Source organism: Xenopus tropicalis, chromosome 3, assembly GCF_000004195.4.
Source record: "Xenopus tropicalis strain Nigerian chromosome 3, UCB_Xtro_10.0, whole genome shotgun sequence".
NCBI lineage: Eukaryota > Metazoa > Chordata > Amphibia > Anura > Pipidae > Xenopus > Xenopus tropicalis.
In genome coordinates, this window is record NC_030679.2 from 9,124,475 (window position 1) to 9,146,266 (window position 21,792).

Below are 21,792 nucleotides of genomic sequence, written 5' to 3' on the forward strand. Positions count from 1 at the left end.
CACGGCTACTAAACACCAGAAAATCCCCTGCCATAGACAATACTGAGAATTGCCTCTGCTAAACACACGTAGAGACAATTATCAGTAAATGATCAGCATTGTCTGTTTTAGTAGCCACGACAAGTAGCTGCTACTAGTAGCTCCGTGTGTCTTAACTGTAACTGTTAGTGTGTTCTAGAATGTTCAGCCTTTCCATTGGTGTATGTTTAATTCTTACACCCTGTGCCATGGGGGCATAACTACAGAGAAGCAGACCCTGCTGTTCCAGGAGGCCCGGGAGTCTAGGGGACCCCAAATTGAATTCACTGGGGGGCCCAGTAACATCTAGCTACACCACTGGCCTGTGCCAGTATGATACAAGCCAAGAGCAGGGCCGCCATCAGAAATCACGGGGCCCCTCACAACAAAATTTTCTAGGCCCCCCTCCCACAGGGCCCCTCCCATCAGAACAAAGGACACACAGACATAAAAAGTATCAGGGCCCCTCTAACACAGTGCCCCTATACACAGTGCCCCCAATTGCCCCTGAAGACAGTGTCCCCAATTGCTCCCATACATAGTGCCCCCATACACAGTGCTCCCCAAAGACAGTGCCCCCCATACACAGTGTCCCCCTAATGCTATGCTGGCCAGGGCCCCCCATATACAGTGCCCCCAAAGAAAGTGCCTCAAATTGCCCCCCATACAGTGCCCCCCATTGGCCCCTCCCATCAGTACAAAGGTCACACAGAGATAAAAAGTATCAGGGCCCCCCTAACAGCGCCCCCCATATACAGTGCCCCCCTAACACTATGCTCGCCGGGGCCCCCCATACACAGTGCCCCCCAAAGACAGTGTCCCCAATTGCCCCCATACACAGTGCTCCCCAAAGACAGTGCCCCCTAATGCTATGCTGGCCAGGGCCCCCCATACACAGTGCCCCTGAAGACAGTGCCCCCAATTGCCCCATACACAGTTCCCCCAATTGCCCCCAAACACAGTGCCCCCATACACAGTGCACCCAATTTCCCCCATACACAGTGCCCCCAATTGCCCCCATACACAGTGCCCCCATACACAGTGCACCCAATTGCCCCCATACACAGTGCCCCCAATTGCCCCCATACACAGTGCCCCCAATTGTCCCCATACACAGTGCCCCCATACACAGTGCTCCCAATTTCCCCCATACACAGTGCACCCAATTGCCCCATACACAGTGCCCCCATACACAGTGCACCCAATTGCCCCCATACACAGTGCCCCCATACACAGTGCCCCCAATTGCCCCCATACACAGTGCCCCATACACAGTGCACCCAATTGCCCCCATACACAGTGCACCCATACACAGTGCCCCCAATTGCCCCCATACACAGTGCCCCATACACAGTGCACCCAATTGCCCCCATACACAGTGCACCCAATTGCCCCCATACACAGTGCCCCCATACACAGTGCCCCCAATTGCCCCCATACACAGTGCACCCAATTGCCCCCATACACAGTGCACCCAATTGCCCCCATACACAGTGCCCCCATACACAGTGCCCCAATTGCCCCCATACACAGTGCCCCCAATTGCCCCCATACACAGTGCTCTCCCGAAGACAGTCTTCTTTGGCTTCTTCAATGGTAAATCCTGTGACTTCAGGCTCCTCCGCGAAACAGGCACCGGGTGCGACCAATCGGATTGGATAATGGATGCCAGGGCCCGTTATAGATTAAAGGGGGCCTGAGGTAGTCAGGAAACTGTAGCACAGCCGGGCCCCCTTTAAAAGTTAAGATTGCCCTGGCTGGGGCGACTGTACCCCCTGTGCCCCCCTGATGGCGGCCCTGGCCAAGAGCCTACCTGACTAGACAAATATTTTAGAATAACCAATGCCGCTGCTGTTCTGGTAGAGAATTATGGGAGTTGTAGTGCTAAAACATCTAGGAGCCTGAGGGTATACAAATACTTGGGTGAGGGTAGCAGCTTGTTATTAGATATAAATATATATATATATTACTAGAAGAAAAATAGCAGGTTCCTTTGCAATGATTTCTCCCCTGTGAGCCTCAAGCAGCGTGTAGGAAGGCATTAATGATTCCCATCTATCTGTGGGCTCACAGGGTCACAAAAGCAGCTCAGCAAATCAAATTGATGTTTATTTCTGGACCGAGTGTAGCTATGGCAAAAGTACCGAGAGATGACAGATGGAGAACGGGGAGCCACGGAACATACAAATGAGATCTCAAGGATGTTGGCACAGAGAACTTCGGCAAAGACCCAGGGTTGCCACGTGGCTAGTATTTTACTGGCCCAGATAACAATGATGCCACTTGATGCCAGCATTATTGGCAGTAGGGTGCACTGTATCCTTAGTGTTCTGCCCAACCAAATCCCAACTGCTGAAATCACGTGACATGTTTTAGGGGATTTTGTTTCGATTTGCAGAATATGCCACTTTCCAATACAGGTATGGGATCCCTTATCTGGAAACCTGTTATCCAGAAAGTTCCGAATTACGGAAAGGCCATCTGCCATAGACTCCATTATAAGCAAATAATTAAAATTTTTAAAACTGATTTCCTTTCTCTCTGTAATAATAAAACAGTACCAGTACTTGATCCCAACTAAGATATAATTACCCCTTATTGGGGGCAGAACAGCCCTATTGGGTTTATTTAATGGTTAAATGATTCCCTTTTCTCTGTAATAATAAAACAGTACCTGTACTTGATCCCAACTAAGATATAATTACCCCTTATTGGGGGCAGAACAGCCCTATTGGGTTTATTTAATGGTTAAATGATTCCCTTTTCTCTGTAATAATAAAACAGTACCAGTACTTGATCCCAACTAAGATATAATTACCCCTTATTGGGGGCAGAACAGCCCTATTGGGTTTATTTAATGGTTAAATGATTCCCTTTTCTCTGTAATAATAAAACAGTACCTGTACTTGATCCCAACTAAGATATAATTACCCCTTATTGGGGGCAGAACAGCCCTATTGGGTTTATTTAATGGTTAAATGATTCCCTTTTCTCTGTAATAATAAAACAGTACCTGTACTTGATCCCAACTAAGATATAATTAATCCTTATTGGAGGAAAAACAATCTTATTGGGTTTATTCAATAGTTACATGATTTTTAGCAAACCTAAGTTATGGAGATCCAAATTACAGAAAGATCCCTTATCCGGAAAACCCCAGGTCCCGAGCAATCTGGATAACAGGTCCCATACCTGTATAAAAGAATTACAAATGTATTACTAAATGTAATTGCTAATAGATGCAGTATCTATCCCCTTCTGTTCTCTGGTTCTGACTCATGAAACAATGTAGTACAGTCAGTTCTAGAGTGAGTCTTATAGCAACCCTAACATACATGTATAACCAGGTGGTCTGCCAGCTCTTCTTCTAGCATCCCCCATTACTACTCTCTACTGCTCGCTTCATTACCCATCTCTCTTTCTGCTTTTTCCTTCTCAGGGTGAAGACACACGGGGCTACTAGTAGCAGCTATTTGTCGTGGCTACTAAAACAGACAATGCTGATCATTTACAGATAATTGTCTCTACGTGTGTTTAGCAGAGACAATTCTCAGTATTGTCTATGGCAGGGGATTTTTTGGCGTTTAGTAGCCGTGAATAAGTAGCTGCTACTAGTAGCTCAGTGTGTCTTCGCCCTTCGCCCACCTGTTCTCTCTTTCTGTTGTCATTTCTCCCCCCGTCTCTCCATCTGCCCCCCATCACTTGCTTCCTCAGGATATATGTTACCATTGCACCCCCCTCCCATGTGGGCACTGCTGCTGGCATTCTGAGCAGGTAAGTTGCCTCCTCCATGGAGGTTCGGTGACCTTGATGTGGGTATTCAGCAGGAAACTCAAACAGCTGCCACACAACAGGTAACAGCTTCTAACAGCAACAGTTACTAGTTACCAGATGCCCATTCTTACTGGCAGGAGAGAGGGGCAGGCTGCAAGTGTGACAGCTGTTTGTTTTCTGCCTGAGACCGCCTGCTTTCTCTCCTGCTCCAGTTCTGTTAGAGACTGCTCTGGGGAGCCCGGTATAATATACAGGGAACTCTGAGTATCACTCATGTATTATAAGGGATAATGTACCCCCTACTGTAAATGATAAGGATATTAGCAGTCACTGAGGGGTTCTGTGCCCCCCATATAAAGGCACAAGGCTGCAGGCTGAGTTATACAGGGAACTCTGAGTATCACTCATGTATTATAAGGGGTAATGTACCCCCTACTGTAAATGATAAGGATATTAGCAGTCACTGAGGGGTTCTGTGCCCATATAAAGGCACAAGGCTGCAGGCTGAGTTATACAGGGAACTCTGAGTATCTCTCATGTATTATAAGGGATAATGTACCCCCTACTGTAAATGATAAGGATATTAGCAGTCACTGAGGGGTTCTGTGCCCATATAAAGGCACAAGGCTGCAGGCTGAGTTATACAGGGAACTCTGAGTATCTCTCATGTATTATAAGGGATAATGTACCCCCTACTGTAAATGATAAGGATATTAGCAGTCACTGAGGGGTTCTGTGCCCATATAAAGGCACAAGGCTGCAGGCTGAGTTATACAGGGAACTCTGAGTATCACTCATGTATTATAAGGGATAATGTACCCCCTACTGTAAATGATAAGGTTATTAGAAGTCACGGAGGGGTTCTGTCACCATATCAAGGCTTAAGGCTGCAGGCTGAGTTATACAGGGAACTCTGAGTATCACTCATGTATTATAAGGGATAATGTACCCCCTACTGTAAATGATAAGGTTATTAGAAGTCACGGAGGGGTTCTGTCACCATATCAAGGCTTAAGGCTGCAGGCTGAGTTATACAGGGAACTCTGAGTATCACTCATGTATTATAAGGGGTAATGTACCCCCTACTGTAAATGATAAGGATATTAGCAGTCACTGAGGGGTTCTGTGCCCATATAAAGGCACAAGGCTGCAGGCTGAGTTATACAGGGAACTCTGAGTATCTCTCATGTATTATAAGGGATAATGTACCCCCTACTGTAAATGATAAGGATATTAGCAGTCACTGAGGGGTTCTGTGCCCATATAAAGGCACAAGGCTGCAGGCTGAGTTATACAGGGAACTCTGAGTATCTCTCATGTATTATAAGGGATAATGTACCCCCTACTGTAAATGATAAGGATATTAGCAGTCACTGAGGGGTTCTGTGCCCATATAAAGGCACAAGGCTGCAGGCTGAGTTATACAGGGAACTCTGAGTATCACTCATGTATTATAAGGGATAATGTACCCCCTACTGTAAATGATAAGGTTATTAGAAGTCACGGAGGGGTTCTGTCACCATATCAAGGCTTAAGGCTGCAGGCTAAAGGTCCCCATACACGGGCCGATTGTAGCTGCCGATATGGGTCCCTTGGATCGATTCGGAGGCTTATCGGCCCGTGTAGGGGCAGAAACGAGGGGCCTGCCCGACCAATAACTGGCCTAAAATTGGGCAGATATCGATCGGGGGGAGGCCGTTGATGCTATCCCCGAACCAACTGCCCCATTGCCGCCCACATGATTGAATTATTTTTTTTTTACCTAAACGCTCCCCGATATCGCCCACCCGTAGGTGGGGATATCGGGTGAAGATCCGCTCGCTTGGCGACGTCACCAAGCGAGCGGATCTGCTCGTGTATGGGGACCTTAAGTTACATAAGTAAAGGAATTGATAAAAGTCTGCAATTTAAAAGTATGCCAATGTATATAACTATACAAAGATATTAGAAGCCACAAGGGATTTCCATTGCCTGTTGCCTGTATTTATTATCCCTTATTCAAACAACTACTTCCTATTCCTATCTCCCAATCAAAGCTATTCTTTCAATGCCCTTTTTATCTGCAACTGAGTCCTTCATCAGATCTTCTTAATCAAGGTCCTGACATCTCATATTGATCTGGCGAACGGACTGTCACTCATGTGGCGAGATGATTAGCTGCTTTAAATTATCAAACAGAACTGGGAAATCTTCACTTCCACTTAATTAGTTTAGTTGCCCTTTCACTAGGGGGAAGAATCCTCCCGCCTTAGCGAGTGGTGTTTATTGGAATATGGGATCCCATTAATAAATTAGTCTTCTATCTGCTGAAGGGTAGGCACAATGTTCATCTCAGCAGAACCATTCTCTTTATGGAAAAGCTTTGGATCCTAGTCAGACAGTATATAGTGATTATTAGGGTCACTCAGTGGAACAATAAATCCAATGAAAAGATGGGCACCCAATGCACACACGTGAGTTACCAGTACATTGGGATTTACCATTGTTTTGAGTCTTCGTAGCTAGTCTGGAAATGAGGCACAAAGTTCTATAGTGGTAGCTTCCAAACTGTGGGGCTTTTCCCCATAGGGGGGCACAGAGCCTTAAGGTCCCCATAGACTATAAGATCGCCAAGCAAGTGGATCTTCACCCGACACCCCACCTACGGGTGGGCGATATCGGGGGGCATGTAGGCGAATTCGATCATTTGGCCCTGGGGCCAAACGATCGAATTCTAAACGCGGCAATGGGGCAGTCGGTTCGGGGACCGCATCAACGAGCTGATGTGGTCCCCGATCCGACTGGATTTTCCAACCTGCCTGATCGATATCTGGCCAATTTTAGGCCAGATATCGGTCGGCCAGGCCCCTCGTTTCTGCCCCTACATGGGCCGATAAGCTGCCGAATTGGTCTAAGGGACTGATATCGGCAGCTATAATCAGCCTGTGTATGGGGACCTTTAGGCTAATGCCACATGGGCGTATTCTCGGCAAGCTGAAAAACGCTTGCCATGAATATGCCCCACTACTGAGCACTTACCCTACCTTGTGCCTGCACCCGAATGAATGAAACATGTAGCCGATATCCGGCAAAAAAACGCAAGACTTCGTATCTTCGGCGGATATCGGCTACATGTTCCTGCACCCAAGCGTATTTTATCTATTCGGGTGCAAGAACAGGTAGAGTAAGTGCACAGTAGTGGGGCATATTCTTGGCAAACGTTTTTCGGCTTGCTGAAAATACGCCGTGTGGCATCAGCCTAAGGGTGTGTTCCCTCCTATGGGGAAAAGCCCCACAGTTATAAAATACGCTTGGGTGCAGGCACATGTAGCTGATATCTGCCAAAAAACGCAAGACTTCGTATCTTCGGCGTATATCGGCAACATGGTGCCTGAACCCGAACGCATTTCATTAATTCGGGTGCAAGAACAGGTATTGTAAGTGCACAGTAGTGGGGCATATTCATGGCAAGCATTTTTCGGCTTGCTGAAAATACGCCGTGTGGCATCAGCCTAAGGCTCTGTGCCCCCCTATGCGGAAAAGCCCCACAGTTTGGAAGCTACCACTATAGAACTTTGTGCCTCATTTCCAGACTAGCTACGAAGACTCAAAACAATGGTAAATCCTAATGAACTGGTAACTCACGTGTGTGCATTGGGTGCCCATCTTTTCATTGGATTTATCGTTCCACTGAGTGACCCTAATAATCACTGTATACTGTCTGACTAGGTAGGTACACACCTACACTAGGTAGGAGTGTATGGCGGTATTTTTGGCAAGTGATTTTTGGCTTGCTGAAAATATACGCCATACGCTCAGTATGGCCAAACAGGCACCAATGATATCGTACAAAACATTGTTTCATACAATATTCCGTGCATGTATGGCTGCTCGACGAAGTGATTGATATTGCAAAAGACTGCGGATATCGGTTGACTCGCCGATCGGGTTAAAAGATTTTGATTGGGCACCCGAGCAAAATCTACGTTCAGGGCTGAATCGGCAGAAGGAGGTAGAATTCCTATTGTTTCTACCTCCATATCTGACGATTCAGCCCTGAACTTCTGTGGAGAGTGGGACGAAAGATCGAAAATCGCTACGTGTATAGTCACCTTTAGTTGGTGGGAGCCAGCCCGAACCTAGAACCCACTAGAGAAATTCACCAAAGGATTCCCCTGGTAGTAGTAAGGTTAATGGTCATGCATGCGAGAGCAAATGCATGTTTATAACCAGTGGCTGCACCTTGAAGCGTGGTGGTCTAGTGATACAATGTGGGCAGATGAGCCTGAGGTTTTGGGGCCCACCCGATAAGCCAGTCCGACCCGCTACTGCAATGCCCTCTACACATATAGCCCAGGAAATGCTGTAGGTAGTATGGCATGAATTTTGCTATGAGTATAGCTGTGCCCACCTTTCCTACCTGGTTAGTGCACACACAATAGTCTATAAACTTGCTGAATGTGTTGGAGAGGGTCACCCCTTCACGGAGCTACTAGTAGCAGCTACTTATTCAAGGCTACTAAATGCCATAAAATCCCCTGCCATAGACAATACTGAGAATTGCCTCTGCTAAAACACACGTAGAGACAGTTATCAGTAAATGATCAGCATTGTCTTAGTAGCCACGACAAGTAGCTGCTACTAGTAGCTCTGTGTGTCTTCACCCTTAAGGTGGCCATACACGGGCCGACTATAGCTGCCGATATGGGTCCCTTGGACCGATTCGGCAGCTAATCGGCCCGTGTATGGGGAGAGCAGAGCGGCCTGGCCGACCGATATCTGGCCTGAAATTGGCCAGATCTCGATCGGCCAGGTTAGAAAATCTGGTCGGATCGGGGACCGCATCGGCTCGTTGATGCGGTCCCCGATCCGACTGCCCCATTGCCGCTCACATAATCCGATCGTCTGGCCCCAGGGCCAAACGATCGGATTATTATTTTTTTTACCTAAATGGTCCCCGATATCGCCCACCCGTAGGTGGGGATATCGGGGGAAGATCCGCTCGCTTGGCGACATCGCCAAGCGAGCGGATCTGCTCGTGTATGGCCACCTTTAGGGCTCTGGCACACGGGGAGATTAGTCGCCCATGACAAATCTTCCTGTTTGCGGGCGATTAATCTCCCCGAGTTGCCTCACGAGGCAACTTCGGCGATTTGCCGAAATCGCGCCGCCGCGTGTGCCATCCCACCGGCGACTTACATTGTCGCCGGTGGGATGGCAACTGGCGGCAACTCGGGGAGATTAGTCGCCCGCAAACAGGGAGTTTTGTCACAGGCAACTAATCTCCCCCGTGTGCCAGAGCCCTAAGGGTGAGGACACACAGAGCTACTGGTAGCAGCTACTTGTTGTGGCTACTAAAACAGACAATGCTGATCATTTACTGATAATTGTCTCTACGTGTGTTTAGCAGAGGCAATTCTCAGTATTGTCTATGGCAGCGGATTTTCTGGTGTTTAGTAGCCGTGACGAGTAGCTGCTACTAAGTAGCTCCATGTGTCTTCACCCCAAGGGTGAAGACACACTGGGCTACTAGTAGCAGCTACTTTTTCCAAGGCTACTAAAATCAGCATTTTTTAGTAGCCACAACAAGTAGCTGCTACTTGTAGCCCTGTGTGTCTTCACCCTAAAGGCAAAATAATGGCAAGCTTGATTATTGTCTCTATAACCTTCTGTTAGTAGCAACATCTCCGTTTTCCAATATAGGACTACAGCTGGTCGGATTTTGTGAATTTTTAAAATATTCAGTCTCAAGGCCCCCCTGCTTGCTGCACATAGTGGGAATCTGATTAAAAAGCAAGCGCCACTGCCATGGGAGACAATGACAGTTCAGGGTTCCATGTTTCAACCTAATTATTTTAATCAGGAATGACCTTAATTAGGCTTGGGTTTGGTCATTTAGAATTCAACAACTTTTGGCAGGAGGGGGAGGGAAGCGTATAGAGAAATGTCCCACTTGTACCTTTTGCATCCAAAGCATAAAGCAGATGCTCTCCTGGCATTTACCAGAATGTCGGGTAAAAATGTAAATGTTAATAAAAGTAAAGGTAGATAACACAAACAGGGGGTATTTGTTTCAGTGAAAGAGAGTTAATGTAATGTCCATAGTGGAGGTTTGAATCTGTTAAGGCTGCCATACATGGGCCGATTGTAGCTGCCGATATGGGTCCCTTAGACCAACTCAGCAGCTTATCGGCCACTAACGATGGGCCTGCCCGACTGATATCTGGCCTGAAATTGGGCAGATATCAATCGGGCAGGTTTAAAATTTAGTCAGATTGGAGACCACATCGGCTCGTTGATGTGGTCCCCGAACCGACTGTGCCTATACCCATCGTTCTAATTCGATCGTTTGGCCCCAGGGCCAAACAATCGAATTAGCCTGAATTAGCCCGATATTGCCCACCTGTAGGCCACCTTTACTCCAGTATCCAGTGACAGCTTAGAAATAATAAGGGGAGACCCAGAAATATAGAATTCTCAGGGGGTGGAGTCCAGCTCCCAAATGGCATTCAAAATAGGCCCTGGCATTTCAAGTACTCAGAAGCCCAAACAGCCCCCCCCCCCAAGCCCAATAAATAGTGACTGTCTGTGGCACCTTACAGCCCCCCTGGCATTCCCAGTACCCAGAGGCACAAACAGCCCCCCAGCCCAATACATAGTGACTGTCTGTGGCACCTTACAGCCCCCCTGGCATTCCCAGTACCCAGAGGCACAAACAGCCCCCCCCAGCCCAATAAATAGTGACTGTCTGTGGCACCTTACAGCCCCCCTGGCATTCCCAGTACCCAGAGGCACAAACAGCCCCCCCAGCCCAATAAATAGTGACTGTCTGTGGCACCTTACAGCCCCCCTGGCATTCCCAGTACCCAGAGGCACAAACAGCCCCCCAGCCCAATAAATAGTGACTGTCTGTGGCACCTTACAGCCCCCCTGGCATTCCCAGTACCCAGAGGCACAAACAGCCCCCCCAGCCCAATAAATAGTGACTGTCTGTGGCACCTTACAGCCCCCCTGGCATTCCCAGTACCCAGAGGCACAAACAGCCCCCCCAGCCCAATAAATAGTGACTGTCTGTGGCACCTTACAGCCCCCCTGGCATTCCCAGTACCCAGAGGCACAAACAGCCCCCCCAGCCCAATAAATAGTGACTGTCTGTGGCACCTTACAGCCCCCCTGGCATTCCCAGTACCCAGAGGCACAAACAGCCCCCCCAGCCCAATAAATAGTGACTGTCTGTGGCACCTTACAGCCCCCTGGCATTCCCAGTACCCAGAGGCACAAACAGCCCCCCCCCCCAGCCCAGTAAATAGTGACTGTCTGTGGCACCTTACAGCCCCCCTGGCATTCCCAGTACCCAGAGGTACAAACAGGGCCGCCATCAGAAATCACGGGGCCCCTCACAACAAAATTTTCTGGGCCCCCCTCACACCAGTACAAAGGACTCACAGACTTGAGACATTGGTAGCCACCAGGGCCCCCCTAATACATGGTAGCCAGCAGGCCCCCCCTAGTTCATTGGTAGCCAGCAGTGCCCCCCTAGTACATTGGTAGCTAGCTGTGCCCCCCCTAGTTCATTGGTAGCCAGCTGTGCCCCCCCTAGTTTATTGGTAGCCAGCAGTGCCCCCCTAATGCATTGGTAGTCAGCTGTGCCCCCCCTAGTTCATTGGTAGCCAGCTAGGCCCCCCTAATGCATTGGCAGCCAGCAGTGCCCCCCCTAGTTCGTTGGTAGCCAGCTAGGCCCCCCTAATGCATTGGTAGCTAGCAGGGCCCCCCTAATGCATTGGTAGCCAGCAGTGCCCCCCCTAGTACATTGGTAGCCAGCAGTGCCCCCCTTGTTCATTGGTAGCCAGCAGGGCCCCCCTAATGCATTGGTAGCCAGTAGGGCCCCCATTAGTAGCCAGCAGTGCCCCCATTAGTAGCCAGCAGTGCCCCCCCTAGTACATTGGTAGCCAGCAGGGCCCCCCTAATTCATTGGTAGCCAGCAGGGCCCCCCTAATTCATTGGTAGCCAGCAGGGCCCCCCTAATTCATTGGTAGCCAACAGGGCCCCCCTAATGCATTGGTAGCCAACAGGGCCCCCATTAGTAGCCAGCAGTGCCCCCTCTAGTAGCCAGCAGTGCCCCCTCTAGTAGCCAGCAGTGCCCCCTCTAGTAGCCAGCAGTGCCCCCTCTAGTAGCCAGCAGTGCCCCCCCCCCCCCCAGTACATTGGTAGCCAGCACAGCACGGCTCCTCCGGCGTCTTCTTCTTCAGCGGCGGCGTTGTCTTCTTTCTTCAGCGGCGGCATCTCCTTCTTCAGCGGCAGCGTCTTCTGCAGCAGTAGATTCGGCCTCCCCTGGCGAGGTCCTTCCTGGACGAAACCTCTGCACTTCTGAGTGCCGAACTAAGACAGGCCCTTTTATAAGGTTGCGCCCCGTGCGTACAGACGTGCATGTACGCACGGGGCGCAACCAATAGGATCCCCTGCTGACCACCAATGACAGGGCCCGGAACTGATTAAAGGGGGCCCGAGCTACTAAGAAAACTTTAGCATGGCCGGGCCCCCTTTTAAAGTTAAAATCGTCCGGGCCCGGGATGATTGTACCCCCTGTGCCCCCCTGATGGCGGCCCTGGGTACAAACAGCCCCCCCCCAGCCCAATAAATAGTGACTGTCTGTGGCACCTTACAGCCCCCCTGGCATTCCCAGTACCCAGAGGCACAAACAGCCCCCCCCAGCCCAATAAATAGTGACTGTCTGTGGCACCTTACAGTCCCCCCTGGCATTCCCAGTACCCAGAGGCACAAACAGCCCCCCCAGCCCAATAAATAGTGACTGTCTGTGGCACCTTACAGCCCCCCTGGCATTCCCAGTACCCAGAGGTACAAACAGCCCCCCCCCCAGCCCAATAAATAGTGACTGTCTGTGGCACCTTACAGCCCCCCTGGCATTCCCAGTACCCAGAGGTACAAACAGCCCCCCCCCCAGCCCAATAAATAGTGACTGTCTGTGGCACCTTACAGCCCCCCTGGCATTCCCAGTACCCAGAGGCACAAACAGCCCCCCCCCCCAGCCCAATAAATAGTGACTGTCTGTGGCACCTTACAGCCCCCCTGGCATTCCCAGTACCCAGAGGCACAAACAGCCCCCCCAGCCCAATAAATAGTGACTGTCTGTGGCACCTTACAGCCCCCCTGGCATTCCCAGTACCCAGAGGCACAAACAGCCCCCCCAGCCCAATAAATAGTGACTGTCTGTGGCACCTTACAGCCCCCCCTGGCATTCCCAGTACCCAGGGGCACAAACAGCCCCCCCCCCCAGCCCAATAAATAGTGACTGTCTGTGGCACCTTACAGCCCCCCTGGCATTCCCAGTACCCAGAGGCACAAACAGCCCCCCCAGCCCAATAAATAGTGACTGTCTGTGGCACCTTACAGCCCCCCCTGGCATTCCCAGTACCCAGAGGCACAAACAGCCCCCCCAGCCCAATAAATAGTGACTGTCTGTGGCACCTTACAGCCCCCCTGGCATTCCCAGTACCCAGAGGCACAAACAGCCCCCCCAGCCCAATAAATAGTGACTGTCTATGGCATTTTACAGCAGCCCCTCTGGCATTTGTCCAAATCCACTGATTACCAGTCCGCGCCTGGACCCTGGCATTTCAAGTGCACAGTACCCTCCCATCTAGATTGTAAGCTCTACGGGGCAGGGACCTCCATCCTCTTGTGTCTTTGACTCTTAACTTATTGCAACTGTATCTTGTATTTATTTATATTTATTGTTATACTTTGTATTTATCAATTATTATCTTAATAACCCCGTTTGTATGACTTGTTTCTACTGTACAGCGCTGCGTACATAAGGAGGTCTGGATAAGTCAGTGATGACCAACTAACTGTTGCTGAACTACGACTAACGCCCCAAAAATAGTTCTAATTTTGTTACACAGTTTATTTATAGAAGCCATTGCTAAAATCCTGTGCCTGTATATATATATATCCTCTGATTAATATTAATTTTATTAATATTAATATTAACATAATCATATTATTTTCATCATTATGATTTCATCCTTGCACGCCCTAATGATTTCCCTTTGGATGCTGCACAAGGAAGCTCTCCATGGAAACCAGTGGTAGCCGTTGCTATGGGTAACGGCGCTCGGCTGTCGATTGGCTGCCTGCCTGTGCTCTCGGCAATCGTTCGCTCGGGTCTGGGCAGGAGAGAAGATGGCGGGCTCCGGGAGCGCCGCGCTGGGCCGGGGGTTGGACATTAGCCTGGCGGCTCTGAGGCGACATGACCCGTATATCCAGGCTATCGTGGATGTGGCCAGCCAGGTGGCTCTGTATACGTTCAGCCATAAGGCCTGTGAGTGGGTAAGTGCGCTACTGAGAGGTATATAACTCTCTACTGAACAACTTCGGCTCCTATTGGACTACAATTCTCAGTTCTCAGCCAATCTCTGGTGCCGAGTCGTACTTAAATAAGAGCTGGTCAGTCAGCCCTGTTATAAAGTATCCTTGCCTTACTATACACTCTATCCTAAGGCTGCAGTCCTTTCCATTGACACCCTCTTGCCTTACTATACACTCTATCCTAAGGCTGCAGTCCTTTATATTGACACCCTCTTGCCTTACTATACACTCTATCCTAAGGCTGCAGTCCTTTATATTGACCCCCTCTTGCCTTACTATATACTCTATCCTAAGGCTGCAGTCCTTTATATTGACGCCCTCTTGCCTTACTATATACTCTATCCTAAGGCTGCAGTCCTTTATATTGACGCCCTCTTGCCTTACTATATACTCTATCCTAAGGCTGCAGTCCTTTATATTGACCCCCTCTTTCCTTACTATATACTCTATCCTAAGGCTGCAGTCCTTTATATTGACCCCCTCTTGCCTTACTATATACTCTATCCTAAGGCTGCAGTCCTTTCCATTGACACCCTCTTGCCTTACTACACAATTTCCAAGTTACACACTGTATCTTTTGTTACTATACACACAGACAATCCCCTAACACCAGCTTGCCCTACTTTAAACCCATTTCCCATGATGCTTTTAGCCCTACGTGGTTCTCTTAAGGTCCCCATACACGGGGCCGATTGTAGCTGCCGATATGGATCCCTTAGACCGACTCAGCAGCTTATCGGCCCGTGTAGGGGCACTAACGACTGGACTGCCCGACCGAAATCTGGCCTGAAATCGGGCAGATATTGATCAGGCAGGTTTAAAAATTTGGTTGGATCGGGGACCGCATCGGCTCGTGATGCGGTCCCCGAACCGACTGCACCTATTCCCATCATTCTAATTTGATCATTTGGCCCCAGGGCCAAACGACCAAATTAAGTTGGCCACACATGGGCCGATTGTAGCTGCTGATATGGGTTCCTTAGACCGACTCAGCAGCTAATCGGCCCGTGTAGGGGCACTAACGAGTGGCCTGCCCGACCGATATCTGGCCTGAAATTGGGCAGGTTAAAAAATTAAAGCTGGCCATACACGGGCAGATGTCGCCAAGCGAGCGGATCTTCACCCGATATCCCCACCTATGGGTGGCGATATCGGGGAGGCATGTAGGCGAATTCAATCGTTTGGATTGAATTCTGCACGAGGCAATGGGGCAGTTGGTTCGGGGACCTCATCAACGAGCCGATGCGGTCCCCGATCCGACTGGATTTTCTAACCTGCCCGATCGATATCTGCCCAATTTCAGGCCAGCTATCGGTCGGCCAGGCCCCTCGGTTCTGCCCATACACGGGCCGATAAGCTGCCGAGACGGTCTAAGGGACCCATATCAGCAGCTGTAATCGGCCCGTGTATGGGGACCTTTAGTCGGATAGGGGACTGCATCGGCTTGTTCATGTGGCCCCCGAATTGACTGTGCCTATACCCCGTAGGTGGGGATATCAGGAGAAGATCTGCTCGCTTATCGACCCTTGGATATTAGCGTGTATGGCCACCTTTACAGTTTCCTTCCCCTGACATTATCTTGCCTTTTACTGATAAAATTAATTACTATTGAACAAAAATGTCTCTCTGCTCCTTACTGTTCCCTCCTCTGCTTTTCTGACTGTCCCTACCATTGTATCAGTAGTCCTGCACTCGGAACATCACTTCCCACAATGCCCTGCACATGTCTATAGTTAATAGACCTGAGAAGGAGGACACTCCCAGAAGCAAAGGCATTGTGGGAAATGGAGTCTTGGCTGGAGAATGGCTAATTTGTGCTACATTGTTTCTTTAGTCTGGCATTCTGAGAAGGGAATAGCAAAGATGATTAAACATGTGTGATGAATGTAAGTGGGGAGCGACATTTGCTTTTATATGATTATTTGGATGGATATTCCCTTTAGAGAATACACAGGCAGCTTATCCGCTTGTGTTGGGGTCTGCCCTACAATATCTGACTGGTTAGAAAATCCCCTTGTTGAACCAATGTGATCCTGGTTCAACAGATATCCCTAGTCGTCTCTGTGTAATTAAATTGTTCCCCCCCCAGAAGGTAAGAATGAACCTTACCTTCTATGGCTAGCCTAATAGTTTTGCTCTCTGTCATGTTGGCCACACTGGCAAGTCTGGGCATCCAACTTTTAGTCAAGGGTAGGGCAGAATGGGAATTTGGCCAGCATCACAGATGCCTTTAAAGGAGAAGGAAAGGTAAAAACTCAGTAGCTTTATCAGAAAGGTCTATGTAGATACAGCCATAAGCACTCACAGAAATGCGGCACCGAGTCCTCTGTCAAAAGAAACAGGATTTGTTGTCTTTGTTTTCCTGTGCCAGAGACATGCAGCTCGCTCCTCTCTCCTGCTCCTCCCTCCCCCCCTTAGGAATGTGGATCTGAGCCAATCAGCAGGAAGCTTCCTCAGTCTTACACACTGAGCATGTACACTGGTCTCGGTGCAGGAGTGAGGCATTATGGGAACTTTCATTATAGAGCTCAGCGTTTTTTGTTCCTATGAGGCTTCTGATCATCTGAACGGGAGAAATATGGGGAGACTTAAGGGCACTATTGAGAGAACTGAAGGTATGCCTGCAGCTTGGGATTAACTCTTTATTAGCCTTTCCTTCTCCTTTAAGTGGGGAAAACAAAAATGATTATATTGCCCTACAGCACTTTGATATTCTCGTTTTACAGGTATGGGATCTGTTATCTACAATACTTGGGACCTGTGGTTTTCTGGTTCCTGGATTGCCATACCCATAATTTGGAGCTTTCTGGATACTAGATACCCGTATGCATCAGGAATGTGCATCCTGCACCCCTCTAGCTCCCAGTACCCCTCTAACAGCCATTTTGTGCAATTTGGTAGCAGCCCAGCCTTTCTCCACTGCCAAGGCCCCCCTGTTGCCTAACTCACAGAATCCTTTGCAGTTCGGCTAAGGGTAAACAACATTGGTGAAGCCACAGGGACTGGACTGGGCTGAACAAGGAGACCTCCTCTATTATGCCAATAACACACAGGGCAGGGCATTTTGCAGAGAAAGGGTTTAGCTGCTTATATGGGGGCTGATCTGCCCTGACTGGCAGCTGATTGCCCCCAAAACTGATCACCCTCCCAGGGGATATATCTGACCAGTGCTTGCCCTTCAGCCGAGACCATTTCAGTTTATGGATGCACTCTCCATGGGGCACCCTGTTTAATCTGATGGTCAGCCCACGGGCCAAAAGCTTAGGTCCTCCAGCTTGAACTCCCACTATTGCCAACCTGCCTGAGGAACAGATAGCGCTCTATAATCAACATTTCATGCCCACGCCTGAATGTATTTGATCCTTTTAATCAGAATTTGCCCCGTCTGGCTGATGTTATCTGCTGCCATATATCTCATAGTAATAATCACAGGCTGTGCGGCCGCTGGCAGGACAATGCTCATTTATAGATTAAAAAAAAAGATAGTTTTGTGGTTTATAATTGAAGATTTGTCTTTTCCCCGCAGGAGAAGACTGATGTGGAAGGAACCCTGTTTGTGTATTCAAGGTGAGCTCTTCCAGGAGGGTGTAAAGGTGAAGTTCACCTTTAAATAATCATTTGTGATGTACAGTCGGTATCTGCATGAAGACACCCTATCGCCATTCCATGAATGCCAGACGTAGGCTCTTTTTACTGAATAATTCTTAGTAATGACTAGCAGGGGGTCATGCTGCTCTACTTCCAGTAGATACTAGGGTTACGCCCCCTGCGGGCATCTGATGAAGGTTATAACTCTGTGGGAGGTGAAAAGGAAAGGCTGCTTCCAGCCAGACTGAGAATAATGGAGACCTAAGCAAGACTGAAGCTGAGGCCCCAATACATATAACAAAGTAAAGATTGATATTTTCGGCTCTTAATAATTTCATGAATTAATAGGGCTTGGAAATGGGGTTCAGGAGGAGATGCTGCCCAGTAAGAACTTGCAAGGAGGGGGGTTGACAGGGGTGGGATGTTGCAGGTCACTTCCCAAAGCTCAAGTAAGGGGTAGAGGGGGCCCAAAAAAGTTTTGGAGGGGGGGGGGGGATCATGGGACCAGGATGTTATTCCATATATTATAGAGTCAAAACCTTTGCCCTAGCAATGGAGAACATTAGGAAAGGATACGTAGCACTGGCTTTTTATAACAGAGGGAGCAGCACTGTCATCCCAGCCCACGTATCTCCCCAGTAATCAGCCTGCGGTTTTCTTTCCCATGTGCTTATTAGGGCAAATCTCCCCGCAGAGTAGATGGGAGCGCTGATAGGGCCTCGCTAAGGTATTTCTTTCCTCAATTAATTACAACAATTAGCTTTTTTTCCTCTTCGTTAAGCATTTACAGTGGAAATAGAACTTTGGAAGTGGATAAAAATATGTTTTTTTTTTTCTATTGATCTGTCTCTATATTGCTGATTCTTCATTTACCTGCTGAAGGGGATGGAGCTGAAACCCACAGTTCTGTTCCCTGGCAGCAAAGAGATTGTCAGCTTTATATTTCACTGTCATTGGTTGGCATGCACGTGTTCTTCCCCAAACAGCACGGTCACGCTGCTTTAAATGAATTTACTGCCCTTTAGATCTGCATCGCCCAAACACGGCTTCACCATCATGAACAGGCTCAGCATGGAGAATCGGACCGAGCCAATCACTAAGGATCTGGACTTCCAGCTACAGGACCCCTTTCTGCTGTATCGCAATGCACGATGTGAGTAGAGTTCTTTATTTTCCATTTATTTCTATCTAAAGCAGGTTTGCATTGTTAACTTGAAAAGCATAGGAATGAGACAAGGTATGACGGTTGTGTGGGCCCAGAAAGATAGAGGGCCTGAGGTAGAGTCCTGCATTGGGTGGGGTACCCACGGAATACCCACAAAGCGGTCAGGTTGCCAATAGAAAGTCCCTGATTTTTCCATGTGGAAAGTCCGCGGGATCCCCCTCTTGGGTGAAGTGGGGAAGTATTCTCACCCTCGCACCTCTGATGTTAATGTTATTTATAATGTTAGTTAACTCATTGCTGGTAGGGTTACTGGTCAGAGATGGGGGCATAGCAGGGTGGTGGTTGCTGGTCTGCCGGTTTGGGTTGGGTAGAGGTCTGTCCGACTGGACCTATGCAGGTCTCTAGCCTGCAGTGGTTCCCAAACTGTGGCACTCCCACCCAGTAGGCAGTTAGGGTGGTATTTGGAATAAATACCCATACAGTGATGTTTATCCAAGGCCCTGACCAAATATTGGGTCCCCAAGGGGGGCTTGGAGTCTGGAAACCACTGGGGTAGAGGCTTTTAAATGTCAGGCAGACTAGACAGCAGGAGGCGCTGTTCATATATCTGAGATCTGGACAAGCCGGATCAAATGTTGATAAGGGAGGCCGTTAATGTGGCCATGCACGCAAAGATCAACTCATTTGGAGATGATCTTCACCGATATGTCCACTTAAGATATTGGGCTGATTAGATTGTTGGTTGGCCCTAGGGCCAAATGATTGAATTACATCAATGGGTATAGGAGCCTTCAGACTGAGGACCTCATCAATGAGCCAACGCAGTCCCTGATCCAACAGGAAAGTCAAACCTGCCAATCGATATCTGGCAGAAAATCGTCCAGGTGTCAATCAGGGAGGCCCTATACATGGGCAGATAAGCTGCTAAATTGGCATCTTAAATCTGCCCGTGTCTGGCCACCCTTAGTTTGGTCAGGAGGGACTGAATCATCAGCCATTGTCCGGCACCGTCCCTGTATTCTTAAAGCCTCAGTAGAGGGTAAACTCAGATTTCCTTTACTGTCCTAGGGCTATTAGAATATGGTACTATCTAATCATAGTGGTTTGTCCTCCTAGTTTCCTGATCTGTATTGGTGGAAGAAATCCTTTAAGCCAGGGACCCCCAACCTTTCTTATCCATGAGCCACAGACAAATGTAAAAAGACTTGGGGAGCAACACAAGCACCATAAAAGTTCATGGAGGAGCCAAATAAGGGCTGTGATTGGCTATTAGGGGCCTCTATGCACCCTATCAGCTTACAGGGGGCTTTATTTGGTAGGAAATCTTGTTTTTATTCAACCAAAACTTGCCCCCAAGTCAGGAATTCAAAAATAACTCCCTGGTTTGGGGGCAATGAGAGCAACATCCAAGGGGTTGGGGAGCAACATGTTGCCCCCGAGCCACTGGTTGGGCATCACTGCTTTAAGCAGTAGGAACTGCATGATCTGGTTGGCTACATTGTCCTTCCCACAGCTGTCCTCTGGGTGTCGGCAGATACAGACTCTCATCTTATGTCTGCAGTGCAGCTTCAACCAATGCTTTGGCCCAGTGGCCGGCTTGGCAGCTCCTGCATCCCTCACGCTGTCACAGATCTGAACATTAGTGTTGGCTGTGTTAGGGGCAAAGACTGCTCAGCACCTCAGAGAAGTAGCCCCTACTATTGTGTTTTAACCTCAACACTTACTGCAAATCATTAATGGTAACCCCTAGTTTTGCTTATAGTGTCTACAGAGAAAAAATAATGTATTCCCCATACAGGAACAGCCCCCTAAGTTTTCCCATAGCCTGTACAGAGAGATACCATAAAACTGTGGCACATAGGGATTCCCCTGTACTAAGCACAATTCAGCAGGAACAGCCCCCTAAGTTTGCTCATAGCCTGTACAGAGAGATACCATAAAACTGTGGCACATAGGGATTCCCCTGTACTAAGCACAATTCAGCAGGAACAGCCCCCTAAGTTTGCTCATAGCCTGTACAGAGAGATACCATAAAACTGTGGCACATAGGGATTCCCCTGTACTAAGCACAATTCAGCAGGAACAGCCCCCTAAGTTTGCTCATAGCCTGTACAGAGAAATACCATAAAACTATGGCACATAGGGATTCCCCTGTACTAAGCACAATTCAGCAGGAACAGCCCCCTAAGTTTGCTCATAGCCTGTACAGAGAGATCCCATAAAACTATGGCAGCATAGGGATTCCCCTGTACTAAGCACAATTCAGCAGGAACAGCCCCCTAAGTTTGCTCATAGCCTGTACAGAGAGATACCATAAAACTATGGCAGCATAGGGATTCCCCTGTACTAAGCACAATTCAGCAGGAACAGCCCCCTAAGTTTGCTCATAGCCTGTACAGAGAGATACCATAAAACTATGGCACATAGGGATTCCCCTGTACTAAGCACAATTCAGCAGGAACAGCCCCCTAAGTTTGCTCATAGCCTGTACAGAGAGATACCATAAAACTATGGCACATAGGGATTCCCCTGTACTAAGCACAATTCAGCAGGAACAGCCCCCTAAGTTTGCCCATAGCCTGTACAGAGAGATACCATAAAACTATGGCACATAGGGATTCCCCTGTACTAAGCACAATTCAGCAGGAACAGCCCCCTAAGTTTGCTCATAGCCTGTACAGAGAGATACCATAAAACTGTGGCACATAGGGATTCCCCTGTACTAAGCACAATTCAGCAGGAACAGCCCCCTAAGTTTGCTCATAGCCTGTACAGAGAGATACCATAAAACTGTGGCACATAGGGATTCCCCTGTACTAAGCACAATTCAGCAGGAACAGCCCCCTAAGTTTGCTCATAGCCTGTACAGAGAAATACCA

General features: G+C 48.7%; 2 protein-coding genes across 14 annotated transcripts in view; one reads left to right on the plus strand and one right to left on the minus strand.

Moving 5' to 3' along the window:
* Nucleotides 1-21,792, minus strand: part of cacna1c (calcium channel, voltage-dependent, L type, alpha 1C subunit) — a 291,786-nt gene that overhangs the window by 266,385 nt on the left and 3,609 nt on the right. The gene's annotated exons all lie outside the window — the stretch shown is intronic.
* Nucleotides 13,920-21,792, plus strand: part of dcp1b (decapping mRNA 1B) — a 34,765-nt gene continuing 26,892 nt past the window's right edge. For 2 of the 3 annotated variants that reach the window (XM_002938103.5, XM_004912488.4), the window contains exons 1-3: nucleotides 13,921-14,121; nucleotides 17,687-17,727; nucleotides 18,774-18,901. In XM_002938103.5, the coding sequence (XP_002938149.2) occupies nucleotides 13,975-14,121; nucleotides 17,687-17,727; nucleotides 18,774-18,901 (316 nt within the window). In that variant the 5' untranslated portion in view covers nucleotides 13,921-13,974. Of the gene's footprint in view, nucleotides 14,122-17,686; nucleotides 17,728-18,773; nucleotides 18,902-21,792 lie in introns of all 3 variants that reach the window. The other variant, XM_004912489.4, reaches the window with a different exon arrangement.